A 12265-nucleotide genomic window follows, 5' to 3' on the forward strand; every position below is an offset into this window, starting at 1 on the left:
ATTGGCTCTGGGGACCCTTTGGGCCTTGGAGGTTAAACTTGGAGCTTTGGGAAATTTTCAGCAGGCCAAGTTTCAATTGTGCACTTAAATTCTATAGAGATGGAGAATGTCCAGCTTCCCCTTTTCCCTCTTCACAAAACTATAATCCTTCCAGTGTTTCCACCAACATACCCCTTATGAACATCTACTGTGTGCCAGGAACTCTGGTGGGTAGTGTGGGGATCCTGATGGATCAAACAGATCTCTTCTAGAGCTTCTTGGAGGAAATGGCATTAATTATGATATCAGGGAGGAAAAGCTCAGCACATTAAGTGGTCCAAATTAAATGGTATGAGACTGGGCAGGCTTTGTGCACAAGAGATAAAGCAGTGTTGAAGACAGTGGCCGTGTATCCTCAGGCCTGAAACACAGTCTTTCAACTAGTTTATGAATCTGGAAGTGGCTCCCACTTTCCTGCTCTGCCAAGAGCACTAAGTTTAACTTCTGCCTGTCTCCATTCCATTCAACATGAGCATGTGTACTTTTCCATCACTGACCCCATGAGCTCCCTAAATCAAAAGGCCAAGAAAGGCCGGCAGAAAGGGGACCTGGATTTCTGGCAGAGAATTTCCCCGAAGGAGCCCTTAGCAGATTTGGCTGCAGTCAGGGAGTTCCTTTGAGGGCAATGAAACAGAAGTTCACCATGTGCTTATTAGAGGTTACAACCTGCTAAAAAATGATGGGGCACGTTACGCAGAAACATCTAGCTATTTCCTTTGCCAGCCACAAGCTTACATGTTGAAGGGTCTGAGGAAGGAGATCATTTCGTCTTCCCTTCCTTCCTCCCTTCTTCCCTCTCTCCCTCCCTTCATTCCCTCCTTCCCTGATCTCTCTCTTTCTTGACAGGTGGCAGAGGCCGAAGTTGGGGGAAGGTTTGTTCAAGCCCCCCATTTTAACAGAAAGAATGAGGAAGAGAGAAACCCTACACCAGATAACTAATCAGAGACGTTGTTTTTGCTTTGGTAGTTACTCTAAGGAAAAAACTGTTTGGTGGGGCGGTGATGAGGGGGTGGGGATTTATTCCGAGCAAATTTTAAAACGCAGCCTGGCACAGCTCCAGTGCGAGCATTCGTTAGGTAAACGGTGGTTTACCTATCCCGCGGGGTGCTCCAGGGAAGTGAGCATGTGAGGACAGTGCCTAACGCCGGCGGTCTCCAGGCTAGCCGCGGAGCGAGAGGGGTTTTAGTGGCTTGACTAGGGGCAGAGCCCGGGTCCCCCACTCCCTGGGGGTCCACAGCGCCTTGCTTGCCGGAGCCCAGGGTCCACCCCTCCCTCCCAGCGTGGGGGCAGTGCCGTCTGCGAGCTCCCAGCGCCGATCTACACACCCATTTTTCCAACCCACCACCCCCTCCTCAAAGCGAAGAGGTGGGCACCTGGCATGCGCGTCCTGCTTTTTCTGCCCGGGCTCTCCCGTCTCCTCCACTTTTGCCCCCGACGTCCCAGAACAGCGGAGCAGGACACGGCCCTGGGAGGGCGCAGCCTGTGCGCCTTGAGCGCGCTCAGGGCGCGGCGAGGATGCTTAACAGACTGCAATGGCCGGGACGCAGACCCCAGCTCAAATCCCTGAGAAGAATATCCTCCTCCCCTTCCTTCTGTCTCCCTTCTCCTGCCCGGCTCTGCCCAGCTCAGCCCCGCTCCTCTCCAGCTCGGACACGGGTACTAAGCGATCCTTCGCGCGCCACTTTGCGAGGAACTTTGGCCGGCTCCCCTGCGCCACCCGGAGAGGGATGTTAATGAGGGAGCGTGGCCCTGTGCTGAGAGCCAGTAGGCTCCTGCGCCGCGATTGGCTGAGGCGAGGCGGAAGGATGACGTTATGCAAATGAAGGGGCGGGTCATTGACGCGCGGGCCCCGCCTCCTCCCTTTGGGGTTAGTGTGCTTGTGTTTAGCTCTGGGGAGAGTCAAACTGGATTCCATAGGGAAAGCCTGCAAATCACTTCTATTTTAGCAAGGAGAAAACAGAATCTCCATTCAGCAGGGTCCACCTCTCTCTCTTTCTCCCTCTCCTCTCCTCTCCTTTCCTCTCTGTCTTTCCCTACCCCCCTCCCCCTTCCCCCCACCCCACTCTCCCTCTCTGGTGTATCTGTCTATGGCAACCAGCGTCCTCCTCATCTATACGCACTGAAAGGAAAGAAACATCTTTGGTTGGGAGAGAAGGAGGAAAAAAAAAGAGAGAGAGAGAGAGAGAGGAAAAACTTGCCTGGTTGTGGAAAATGACACTTGAAGTAGCAAAGCCGGCAGCGCGAGTTGAGTCTATTGTTTCTTAAATTGCCATCAGGGTTTTTTTTTTCTTCCTGCTTCTTCAAGTGAACGGTACCTCTACAAAAGGAAACTCCAGCCCCTCCTGTCCTCCACCGGCCTGTGATCATTACAAAAAAAAAAAAAAAAAGAAAAAAAAAAGAAAAAAAAGCACCCAAACCAAAAATTAACCAACCAAACAACCCCCAACAGCCAAGCATACATCTCTATTTTTTTAATTTTGGTCTTTTTGTTGGATTTTCCCTTCCTTTTCTCTCTCCTTTTTTTTTTTTTCTTCGGGTTATCGCTCAGTTTTGAGCGAAGGTTTACATTTTTAAAAAATTTGCTTTCCAGCCCGTCTTGATCTTCTAGCGCGAGTTCAACAACTCAAAAAAAAAAAAAAAATCTCTGGCTGGCGTTTTTCTTTCCTTTTTTTTTTTTTTTTTCAAATTTTCAAGGGGGAGGAGATTTTCCACAAGAAAAGGTTGTTTTCATGTTTGGGATTCAGGAAAGCATCCAACGGAGTGGAAGCAGCATGAAGGAAGAGCCGCTGGGCAGCGGCATGAACGCGGTGCGGACGTGGATGCAGGGCGCCGGGGTGCTGGACGCCAACACGGCGGCGCAGAGGTGAGTACCGCTCGGGGACCGCGGCCGGGGAGGCAAGCCGCGAGCAGCAGAGCCGGGAGGTGGTAGCGAAAGCCGCCGCCGCGGGGCCGGGCCGCGCTCTGGCGTCTGCCGCTCGGCTCTGCTCGTCTCCGGGGCTCCGCTCTCCCCGGCCGCTCTGTCTTGGTTGCCTGCGGCCGCAGAGCCAGGAGCTGCCTGCGAGGAGCCCGCGCTTTACCGGCACTTTTCCCTGCCTGGTCTGTGACTGTTTTCATTTTGTTTTAAGCCTGAAGAGGCGTCTCACCAGTATGATGTTGGATATCTGTGTTTTTCTGTGATTGCTGTTTCTTTTCAGGCCGCCTGTCTTTTTTTTCTTTCCTTGCTTTTCCTTTCCTATTTTCTTCTTTCCTTTCTTTTTCTTTCTTTCTTTCTTCTTTCTTTTCTTTGCCTTTTCTTCTCTATTTCTTTCCTTCCTCCTTTTCTCTCCTTCGTTCTTCCTTTCCTTCCTCCTTTTTCTCTTTCTTTTCTTCCCCCCCTTTAAAAAAACTTTCCTTCTCCTTCCTTTCCTCCCTTTCTTCCTCCCTTTTTCTTCCTTACTCCTTTTCCTTCCTTTCTTCCTCCTTTCTTTACTTCCTTTCTTCCCCCTTTCTTTTCCTTCCCTCTTCCTTCTTTCCTTCCTCTTCTTTCTTCACTTTCTTCCTCTTTCCTCCCTCTTCTTTCTTCACTCTTTCTTCCCCTTTCCTCTTTTTCCTTCTCTTAACTCCATTTCTCTCCCCTTTTCTCTTTCAATTTCCCCCTAGAATCATCTCTTATTTCTCCTCTCTGGTTCTCCCTCCCTCTCCCTTTAGCTTTCAGTTTTTCTTGGTCCACCCGAAGAACAGCAACTCCTAACTTTAATTCTGATGTCCCTTCAAAGTCTTCCCCACCATCTATGACCATGGCCTCTTCTAGCCCCTCTGCCACTCTCAGCTTCTGCATGCTAGGCTGTATGGCCTAGAGGCACTGCTTTTGGAGATTGACCTGGGGGAACTTTCCTGGGCACCCTCAGTACCCATTCTGGGGACTCCTGGTCCCAAGTGAGAAATGGTCCCCCCCCCTTTTTTTAGGCCACCAGCTGGGCTTGGGGGAATGGGAGATCTGTGGCTCCATGCTCTCTCCGGCCCAGAGAGGGCGGAAGGGGAAGAATGAAGATGACTAATTACATCATCCTCATCTTCTCCGGGCTGGGGACAAGTGTCCACAACACTGTTCCCATCCCCGATGATAATAAGGATGGGGGTGGTTGGCAGTAAGAGTGAGTTGGGTAACTGGGCTAGAAGCGAAAGTGTGTGTGTGTGTGTGTGTGTGTGTGGCGCGTGCGTGTGTGTGTGTGCGCGCGCCCTTGTGTCGGGCAGGTCGGGCTGTCAGTGGCCGCCCTGCGCCCCTGGCGCCCCAGGCTCCAGCCCCCGGGAGGGCGCGCTCAACCGTCAGCCCTTATCCATAGGATTTCTGGAAAGGGTGTGAGGATTTCTGCGGAACAGCGAAACTTTGTCAGGACAGGTCTTTTAAAAAAAAACACCCAATTCCCTTTCCCACAGCGACCACTCCTGACTGCTCTGAGTTCCACCCGCAGATCCTTTTTCTCCACATGCTTTATTTGTGGGGGTGGGGACAGACAGCTTCCCGAGGCCGGGCACCCGCGGCTGGCCGGGGGCGGGGAGGGGGCGGCACATGAGGTTTCCCGGAGGATGGCTGCTGCAGCGAGGAGCTGAGCATGTTCCCCATCCATTCTCACCTGCCCACGGGAGATTCGAGGGAGTGGCGAGAACCAACTCCCATGCCCACCCTCCCTTTAAGTTGTAAACGACCGGCTTTATTCCACGATCGCGCTTCACCTCATCCACCGCTACTTTTCTTCCTCCCCACGCAGCGCGCGTCTGGTCGGAGTAAACGCGTACAGCGTTTTATCTCTTGCGCAAAACCCAAACAAAACTTTCACACCTCTTCGTCAAGTTCGGGGGGCGCGCAGGTCCTCGGCGGGGAGGACTGGGCAGGCGAGAGCACGCATGTCCCGTCGCCGGGTGGGCCCGGGGCGCCTGAGGGGGCGTGTAGGGAGCCCACGGGGCGTTTTGGCGGGCAGAGAAGGTGTTTGAGGGTTCGCGCGTGTGTAAGAGGTGACAAGGGGTCGCGGTTGTTGTCCCGCTTAGCCGTCTAACTCTGCGTCTTTGGCCGCAGCGGGGTGGGTCTGGCCCGGGCGCACTTTGAGAAGCAGCCACCTTCCAATCTGCGGAAATCCAACTTCTTCCACTTCGTCCTGGCCCTCTACGACAGACAGGGCCAGCCCGTGGAGATCGAGAGGACAGCCTTTGTGGGGTTCGTGGAGAAGGAAAAAGTAAGTGGGCGCAGCGCCGCTGCCCCTCGCCCCCAGCCGGGGAGCAGGCTCAGGCGCTTCGGGAGGCGAGCTCCTCGCCAGTGCAAAGCATCCATAACACACTCCCGCGCGGGGTCCCCCAAGCCACTTCCCGTTCTGGGCGAACCCGGACTCCTAGTTCCTGAGGTTCTGCTCCAGAAAAGCTCGTGCTGAGTCCCCAGAGATGGAGAGAGGCGAGCCCGGCTTCGCACTCCAGAGTCAAGGGCGCTGGGGATGAGCCCGCCCTCGACCGCGCGACCACGCGTGGCTCCTGCCTCTGCTGGCCCAATCTCGAGCCCCCAGGCCCTAGGAACGGGATCTCCCGTGCGAGCCCCACGGAATTTTTTAGAAACTTAGAGGGAGCAGTAAGGGTCGGGAGGGCGGCAGAGGGATCACAGTTGGCCACAATTTCTGCTGCTCCCGGGCCTGTCCGGCTCCCAGGCCAGGGGTCCCTGCTTGGGGAAAGTTGCCTCGAAGTCTGTCCACTAGCTCACGCCGACCTCTCTCCTGCGTCTCTTGTGTCTTTGCGTCCTGCTGCAACCCAGGAAGCCAACAGCGAAAAGACCAATAACGGGATTCACTACCGGCTCCAGCTCCTCTACAGCAATGGTGAGGCTCCCGTCGGGTCTGCGCCGGCACCCCGGGGCTCCGGGTGAGGGTAGGGGGCGCGGGGAGCTTCAGGTGGACGAGAACCCTGAGCAAACCTCAGTTGTCCGCCATCCTCGGGGTAAAACGGCCTCTCCTAAGTTTCGCCTGAAGAGGTTTCACCTGAGGAGGCCCTGAGTGGCTCGAGGGCGGCGGCATTAGCGGACGCGTACCTGAGTCCAGGTGTGGCGCCTTGGTCCCCGCTGGGCTGCTTTCTTTCTTCTTCCCCTTCCTAAGGCCGGGTTCCTCCGCTTAGCGTAGACTTCATGCCCAAGTCCCTTGAGTTCAGGGGGCTACAGCGGTCAGGGCCTTGGTGGCTCCCGGAGAGCACGCAGAGGGACTCCAGCCGTGGGAAGGGAGAGAGCCCAGGTGGGGGTCCGCCTTATTCCCAGCTGCTGTGCTTGAGGGTGGGGCTGCCTTCCAAATGCGCTCGGGCTGGGCCAGAGGCCCTTCTCCGGGAACTGGGGAAGGGGGTCCTGGCTGCTTCTCCGGGACAGTCGGAGTTCCATCAGCCTTGGAGCCCCATTCTTTGTTTCCTGCAGATCCTCTCTCACTTAATTCTCCTTCGTTCCCCTATCCCCCGCCCCTCCCCCAGGAATAAGGACGGAGCAGGATTTCTACGTTCGCCTCATTGACTCCATGACAAAACAAGTAAGTTTCTTAAATTCGCGCCGCGGGGGTGACTCTACGGCCGCGAAATTTGGGAGAGTCAAGAAGCTGGCTACTCCTTAGCGGGAGGGCTGGGACTCGAACTCTCAATGCCAGGGCGGACCGCGCTCTCAGCGCAGCCTTCCAAATGCCCAAAAGCACGTTGACTCGCCGCGTGGAGGAGATGGCTCGACGGCTCCTTCTTTATAAGGGAAATTCAGACCTTGTGATTTAAGACTACGCGGGGTGCTGCGTGGGGAGAAAATGGGCTGAACTTCCTTTGACCCGGCCGGGGAGCCCCAGGGGGCGCAAAGGTGCCCAGAGACCCTCGTACAGATCGGGCTGAACTTGTGAAACCCAAACCATCAGGGCCTCCCCCGGGAGGCAGAGGTAGAGGAAGCGGGTGAGGGGCAAAGGCAGCTTCCCCAGAAACGGTGAGATGGTCTGAGAGCGCACTTGACCCACTCTACACATTTTTTTAAAAAAGGGATGGTGGTGGTGGTAGTGTTGGAAGACGGAGCGACAATTGTTCGAAGATATTTTGCAAAAATCCTCCTGGCTTTTGCCTCCAAGTTTGGCAAGAAGCCAGGCAGCATGAGTGAGCTTGTGGTCTTAAAGGTACATAGACGGCGTTTTCTTTAGCTCCCAACACGCGGGTGCCAAGCAGTATACATTAAGGTTGAGTTATGGTTCAAAAGATACAATTATGAGCCGAGTCAGAAAAGAGGTCTGACGTTTTTACGAGGGGCAGGAACATTTTTTCTTTTTAATTTTAAGAAAAAGTTTAAGAATTAAATATCTGGTTAGGTAGTTGGAGGATTTTGTGACAAAAAAGAAGACAGTTTTATTGGGTGGGAGAAAGAAATCAGAACAAAGAAAAGTTACCCATTGTGTACTGACCATCAATTTAGTGAGAGGGTTAAAACTGGTTTGCTTGATTGCGATTTAAAAATATTCCCTTTAAAATAAGGGGTGTAGTTTTCATAGATACTGGCTTGGAAGGTTTCAAATTAGAGAATACATGCATACTTAAAAAATGTTTTTAGATACCCATGACTTAAACATGTTGTACAAAATGCATGTTAATAAGCTGTTGGGAGTTTTAAAATCTGCTTAGCAAGAACCAATTTAATAACAGCTAATTGTAATTTTTACCTTTATTTCATTGTGAACCAAGTAAAAAGCATGAGGGTATGACATGTAATTTTTAAAATGATAAATACATATCTCTTGAAATCTATTTCAAGTTATTAGCCTAGAATATTTGACTTTCTTCAAGATCTGTTTTATTTCTTAGTTGATAGTTCAGAGTAAACGCACATTTATGCTTTTACTCTTGGTATTATTATTGTTTTTTATTATTATTACTATACTGGTTTTGATCATAACATAGGATAATTCCCTTTGATTTGGACGCTCTGCATTTTGTTAAATTTTTTTCCTGCCAAGCAAAAAATGCAAAAGCCTTATTTCAGTAACTTTTTAAAAAAATGATATCAAAACAAAAATGTCTTAAGTGGAATTTTGTTGTTAAAAAATTGTCTTTGATACCCTGGGTATCTTTTCCTGCCATTCCCATCAGAGGAAAGAAAAGATGGGAGGGGGAGAGGGAAAGTATGATTTCTAATACATATTCTTTATGTACTTATTAGAGTTTATTTTTTAAAGAATAAAAACTCCCCACAAACCAGTATGTAAGACCTGTCTGCCTGTGAAGCATTGGCCACTTAAATATTAAATTATCGGCAACTCTATGAAGTGAACAGTTGTAAGGAACACAAAATTAGGACATGTTTGATTTTAGGCCCCTTAAACCAAAAGTGCCACAAGAACTGATCTTCCCATTATGAGATGAACTGACTTTACACACTCTTCTAAGTTGGAAGAATAATCTTGATTTTTATAAAGCAATACATCTAATATCATTTTACTAACAAGGTCATAGAGCTTAAGAAAAACTTTGGCTAAGGCATTCTTTGACTGCTTGGTGTCATAAATTCTATCGGTGGTGGGGGTGGGAGTGGGACCAGAATAAGATATAGTGTAGTAATAGCAGGTATAAGAGAGTTACTTGCCATACTGTGACATCTCACTGAAAGTTAAAATTATAAATGTAGGCAATTATATATTTTGGTGGGGAGTGACCTGAAAAAAAGGCTTAGTAATTATCTGAATTTAGTTTAAAAATATCAAGAAAAAAGATTTTTCCAGGTATACCTGTTTGCTTTCATAATAGTTGTCTAATGCCTTCTCTGTAGCTTTTACTTTGAAAGGCAATCCCTGCCTGTTATCCGGTTGCTTTTTCCTTGATTATGTGCTGTAAGAGTTTGGGAAGTAGGTGAGCTTCTTGTGTACACAGCTAATACAATAGTCTTCAAAAAGCAGATCAGCGTGAAGAGCATGACTTTCCTTAGCTGTGACATAATTATTACGTTTTAGCTTTGATGAGTAAAACAGTGGATTCTCATCTAGCTTGAAATTATTCTGTGATAATTAAATGCCAAGTCTGATTTTTAAGTTTCTTAAATTTTTTATTTTAGTTAAGTGTGCAGTGACCCCTTCAATCAGAAGTAAGTCTTGACGTAAGGTGACCAATTAAACGCTTACTTCTTTTTCCCCTGTGAAATTATTCCAGGTAGATGGACTCAGGATTTTGATATTCAGAGTGCTGAATGGAATAATTACAGTGATGTGATGAGTTCTAATAACATCATAAGTTTCAGTGGGAGTATCTAAGCAGAGTTCAAGTGTCTTCTCTTAGCTGCTTATTTATCGTAACATTTTTCACATCAGAGATGCAGCTTTATGTATGTGATGTCATATCTTTGACTCAGAAGTTGGGGTTAAAACTTGAAGGGAATCTTTGGCAAGCAAAATTCAAAACTAGCTGTGCACTTTATATTTTCATAGAATGTTCGTGATCTTGGGTGGAGTTAGCAGCTTTGAGATCAAACAGAAATGTACTCAATCAACCAAGATGTATTGGTATGACACAGTATTTCACACCTTTTCAAAGTGTCTCATTACACTATTTGGGGTAATGACTCTTAATTTTGGACTCTACCAGGAAAGGGAAAGCTTTATTAGAAGTGAATGTGTAAGGATCTGAGCCCTCTTATCCCTATGCTTTTCTTATAAAACACTAAGGATATAATTATATTTAAAATATTTGTCCACCAGCTAGAAAATAAGAAGCTTGCTTTTGGGAAGGGTTTTGCAAAACCAAGTTTAGCTGGACTAAAAATAGGGTGTTTTTGTTTTGTTTTTTTTTTTTTTGTCATTGCTGTTTTTGGTATTCCATTAGTGAGCATGCAAAAAGGCCTGTAGGATCCAGAAGTTTATGGCTGTTGCATCCAGAAATGGTATCTACTGCAGAAACTCAAATGAACTCAGTGGGAGAGGTCTGAGTTTTAATGTGCCTCAGTTCAGATTTTCCTGTAGTATTTGAGATATAATTACATTCTGTGATTGCTTCAGTGAGTTACCTTTAAATAGTTTTTTTTTTTAAAAAAAAAACCATTAACTTATCTGCCCTCTTACCATCTTGCTTTGAAAAAAGGGACATTTTTATAATTCAAAGAAAGAGTACCAAATTCCATAAAGTTATCAAAAACAAAACATTCCCTGCCCCCAAACCAAAGCTCTTTTTTGGAAAGGGAAAAATAATAGTCACATAATCTTTGTGTGTATGGATTTGAAGGTAGGTGATATGGTGAGGGGACCCCTAAAAAGTCCCAGCACTGTGGGAAGTCTAAGGTACAATAATCAGAACTGCTGTCATAGTTCTCTTTCCAGCTAATCTTTATATATTTGTTTTGATATTCCCGGTATTTCAAGTTATTGATGCAAGTGCACTTTTTCCGATTGATTGTTTCATCATATCCTGCCACAGCTACGTAGACTTGATTAACAACCCTTCCTGTTCATGGTTCTTCATTGGTAGATAAACACATTTTTAGTGTATCAATAAGTTCCTAAGGAATTCAACTAGGCCAGCAGAGAGGTTCTTTCATATATTTGGGGAAACAAACAAGCAATGACAGGGCAAGTTTATAGTTAGGAGCCATATTTTAGCAGCTTTCTCTCTTCTTTGGTAACATGTCAAAAATGCAGGTGATTTGAATTTCCTTGCACATAGAGGAATGAAGAAGTTTGGGATTTTTATGCATGATCAGGACCTGTGTTTGGGAAAATGTAAACTCATCACAGTGGAAAATGTGTTGTTTGGAGTCTGGGGGTGAAAACAAAGCTGATGGTTTTGGAGAGATTGCCGGAGCCAGATGGCCTAGTACTTTCCCAGTCTGGCGGTCCAACTGCTCCCTCCTGGATAATATACAGCCATTTGTTCGGGGATATTTACGCTAGAGCTGTTTCCATGTGAATGTTTGAACAGCATTAAAAATGAACGTATTAGTAGTGATGCATTTATCGAACTTGTATGACTACACGGATACTCTGTTCTTGTGTCTTTACTTATATTGCTGAGAGGAATGAAGGAGGGTCTGGATGTTGGTGAATTGTTTATATAGTTGTTGAGCAAGAATGATTTGGTCTTAGTTATTAAAATATGTAAGCATTTGGAAACTAATTGAGGTAATGGTAGCACCTACCTGGAAGCTCAGTTGTGAAAATTAAATGAATTCATACATGGAAAATGCTTAGAACAGTGACTAGCATACACTAAGTGCTTAATAAATTAGCTGCTTTTATTATTTTACTATTATTACTATTATTACCCCATTGAGTTGACAAAGCCAGTTGTATCTACTAATATAGATGTAAATGTAGTTATCGTATGAGTGAAATATCTTTTATTACTGCTAGAAAAAGAAATATTGCATGATATTGTTAGAATGATTCAGTTTTTATCTTAGTGTTTGAATAATATGAGAGATTTTATTTCTTTGAGACACAAAAGATGCATTCTGAAGCTAACTGCTTTTGGTTAGCTCTCTTTTTATTCAGGGCTGTGATGTAACTGAACAGCATACTGAATATGATATCATTCCTTTGCAACTTTCCTAATTCAGTTCTGCAAACAGGCCTGCTTAGCTGCTGAGCTTAAATTACATCTTTGTAATTTGTTCACCAGTAGCTAAGCTGCTAATTGAAGCAAAATAATTTTTTATTTTATTTCACTATTAATTTTGGATTGCTGTTTGACACAATTGTTTATGAAACGTCAATTTTGTAGTGTTTTCTTTGGCACAGGTTAATTTTTAACTAAGGCTCCCTCACCTACTGGAAATTTCTCGAACCGCATTAGCTAACACTTTTTTTTTTTTAATGACAAGAAGTGGAACTTGGTGGTCGAAAGTAATGATTAATATTACAGCATGTTGATAATGTAGGTGTTCATATTTTTTTTTATTAGTTTTGATTCTTGGTAATTTGCTGCCAAAGTTGTGTTGACAGTCTGTATTTATAGGACACTTTACTTCTGGTTGAAGGAGATACTTTGTACATTCATGAATGTATTCTTTAAGGTGACAAATTAGGTTTAGCCTTTTATTTTGTATTTGGAAAAAAGAGTGATGTATTTTCAAGGTTACTGTTTTGATTTAAATGGAAAATTAGGAGTTTTTGTTAGTTATAGGTAACCTATCTACCTGTCTTCCTTCCTTCCTTCCTTCCTCCCTTCTTCCCTCCCTTTCTTCCTTCCTTCCTTCCTTTCTTTCTTTCTTTTTCTTTCTTTCTTTCTTTTT

General features: G+C 46.3%; 1 protein-coding gene across 3 annotated transcripts in view; it reads left to right on the forward strand.

Moving 5' to 3' along the window:
- Positions 1-1841: 1841 nt before the first annotated feature.
- The window catches only part of LOC149743980 (transcription factor COE1-like), a 389524-nt gene continuing 379100 nt past the window's right edge, over positions 1842-12265 (forward strand). For all 3 annotated transcript variants that reach the window (XM_089905903.1, XM_089905904.1, XM_089905905.1), the window contains exons 1-4: positions 1842-2902; positions 5093-5249; positions 5813-5876; positions 6508-6563. In XM_089905903.1, coding sequence (XP_089762029.1) covers positions 2769-2902; positions 5093-5249; positions 5813-5876; positions 6508-6563 — 411 coding nt within the window. In that variant the 5' untranslated portion in view covers positions 1842-2768. The remainder of the gene's footprint in view (positions 2903-5092; positions 5250-5812; positions 5877-6507; positions 6564-12265) is intronic.

The sequence above is a fragment of the Delphinapterus leucas genome, unplaced genomic scaffold (assembly GCF_059928025.1).
Source record: "Delphinapterus leucas isolate spDelLeu-1000000601 "Yukka" unplaced genomic scaffold, BTC_Dleu_Yukka2 spDelLeu_asBTCV2_sq31, whole genome shotgun sequence".
In the NCBI taxonomy this organism is placed as follows: Eukaryota; Metazoa; Chordata; class Mammalia; order Artiodactyla; family Monodontidae; genus Delphinapterus; species Delphinapterus leucas.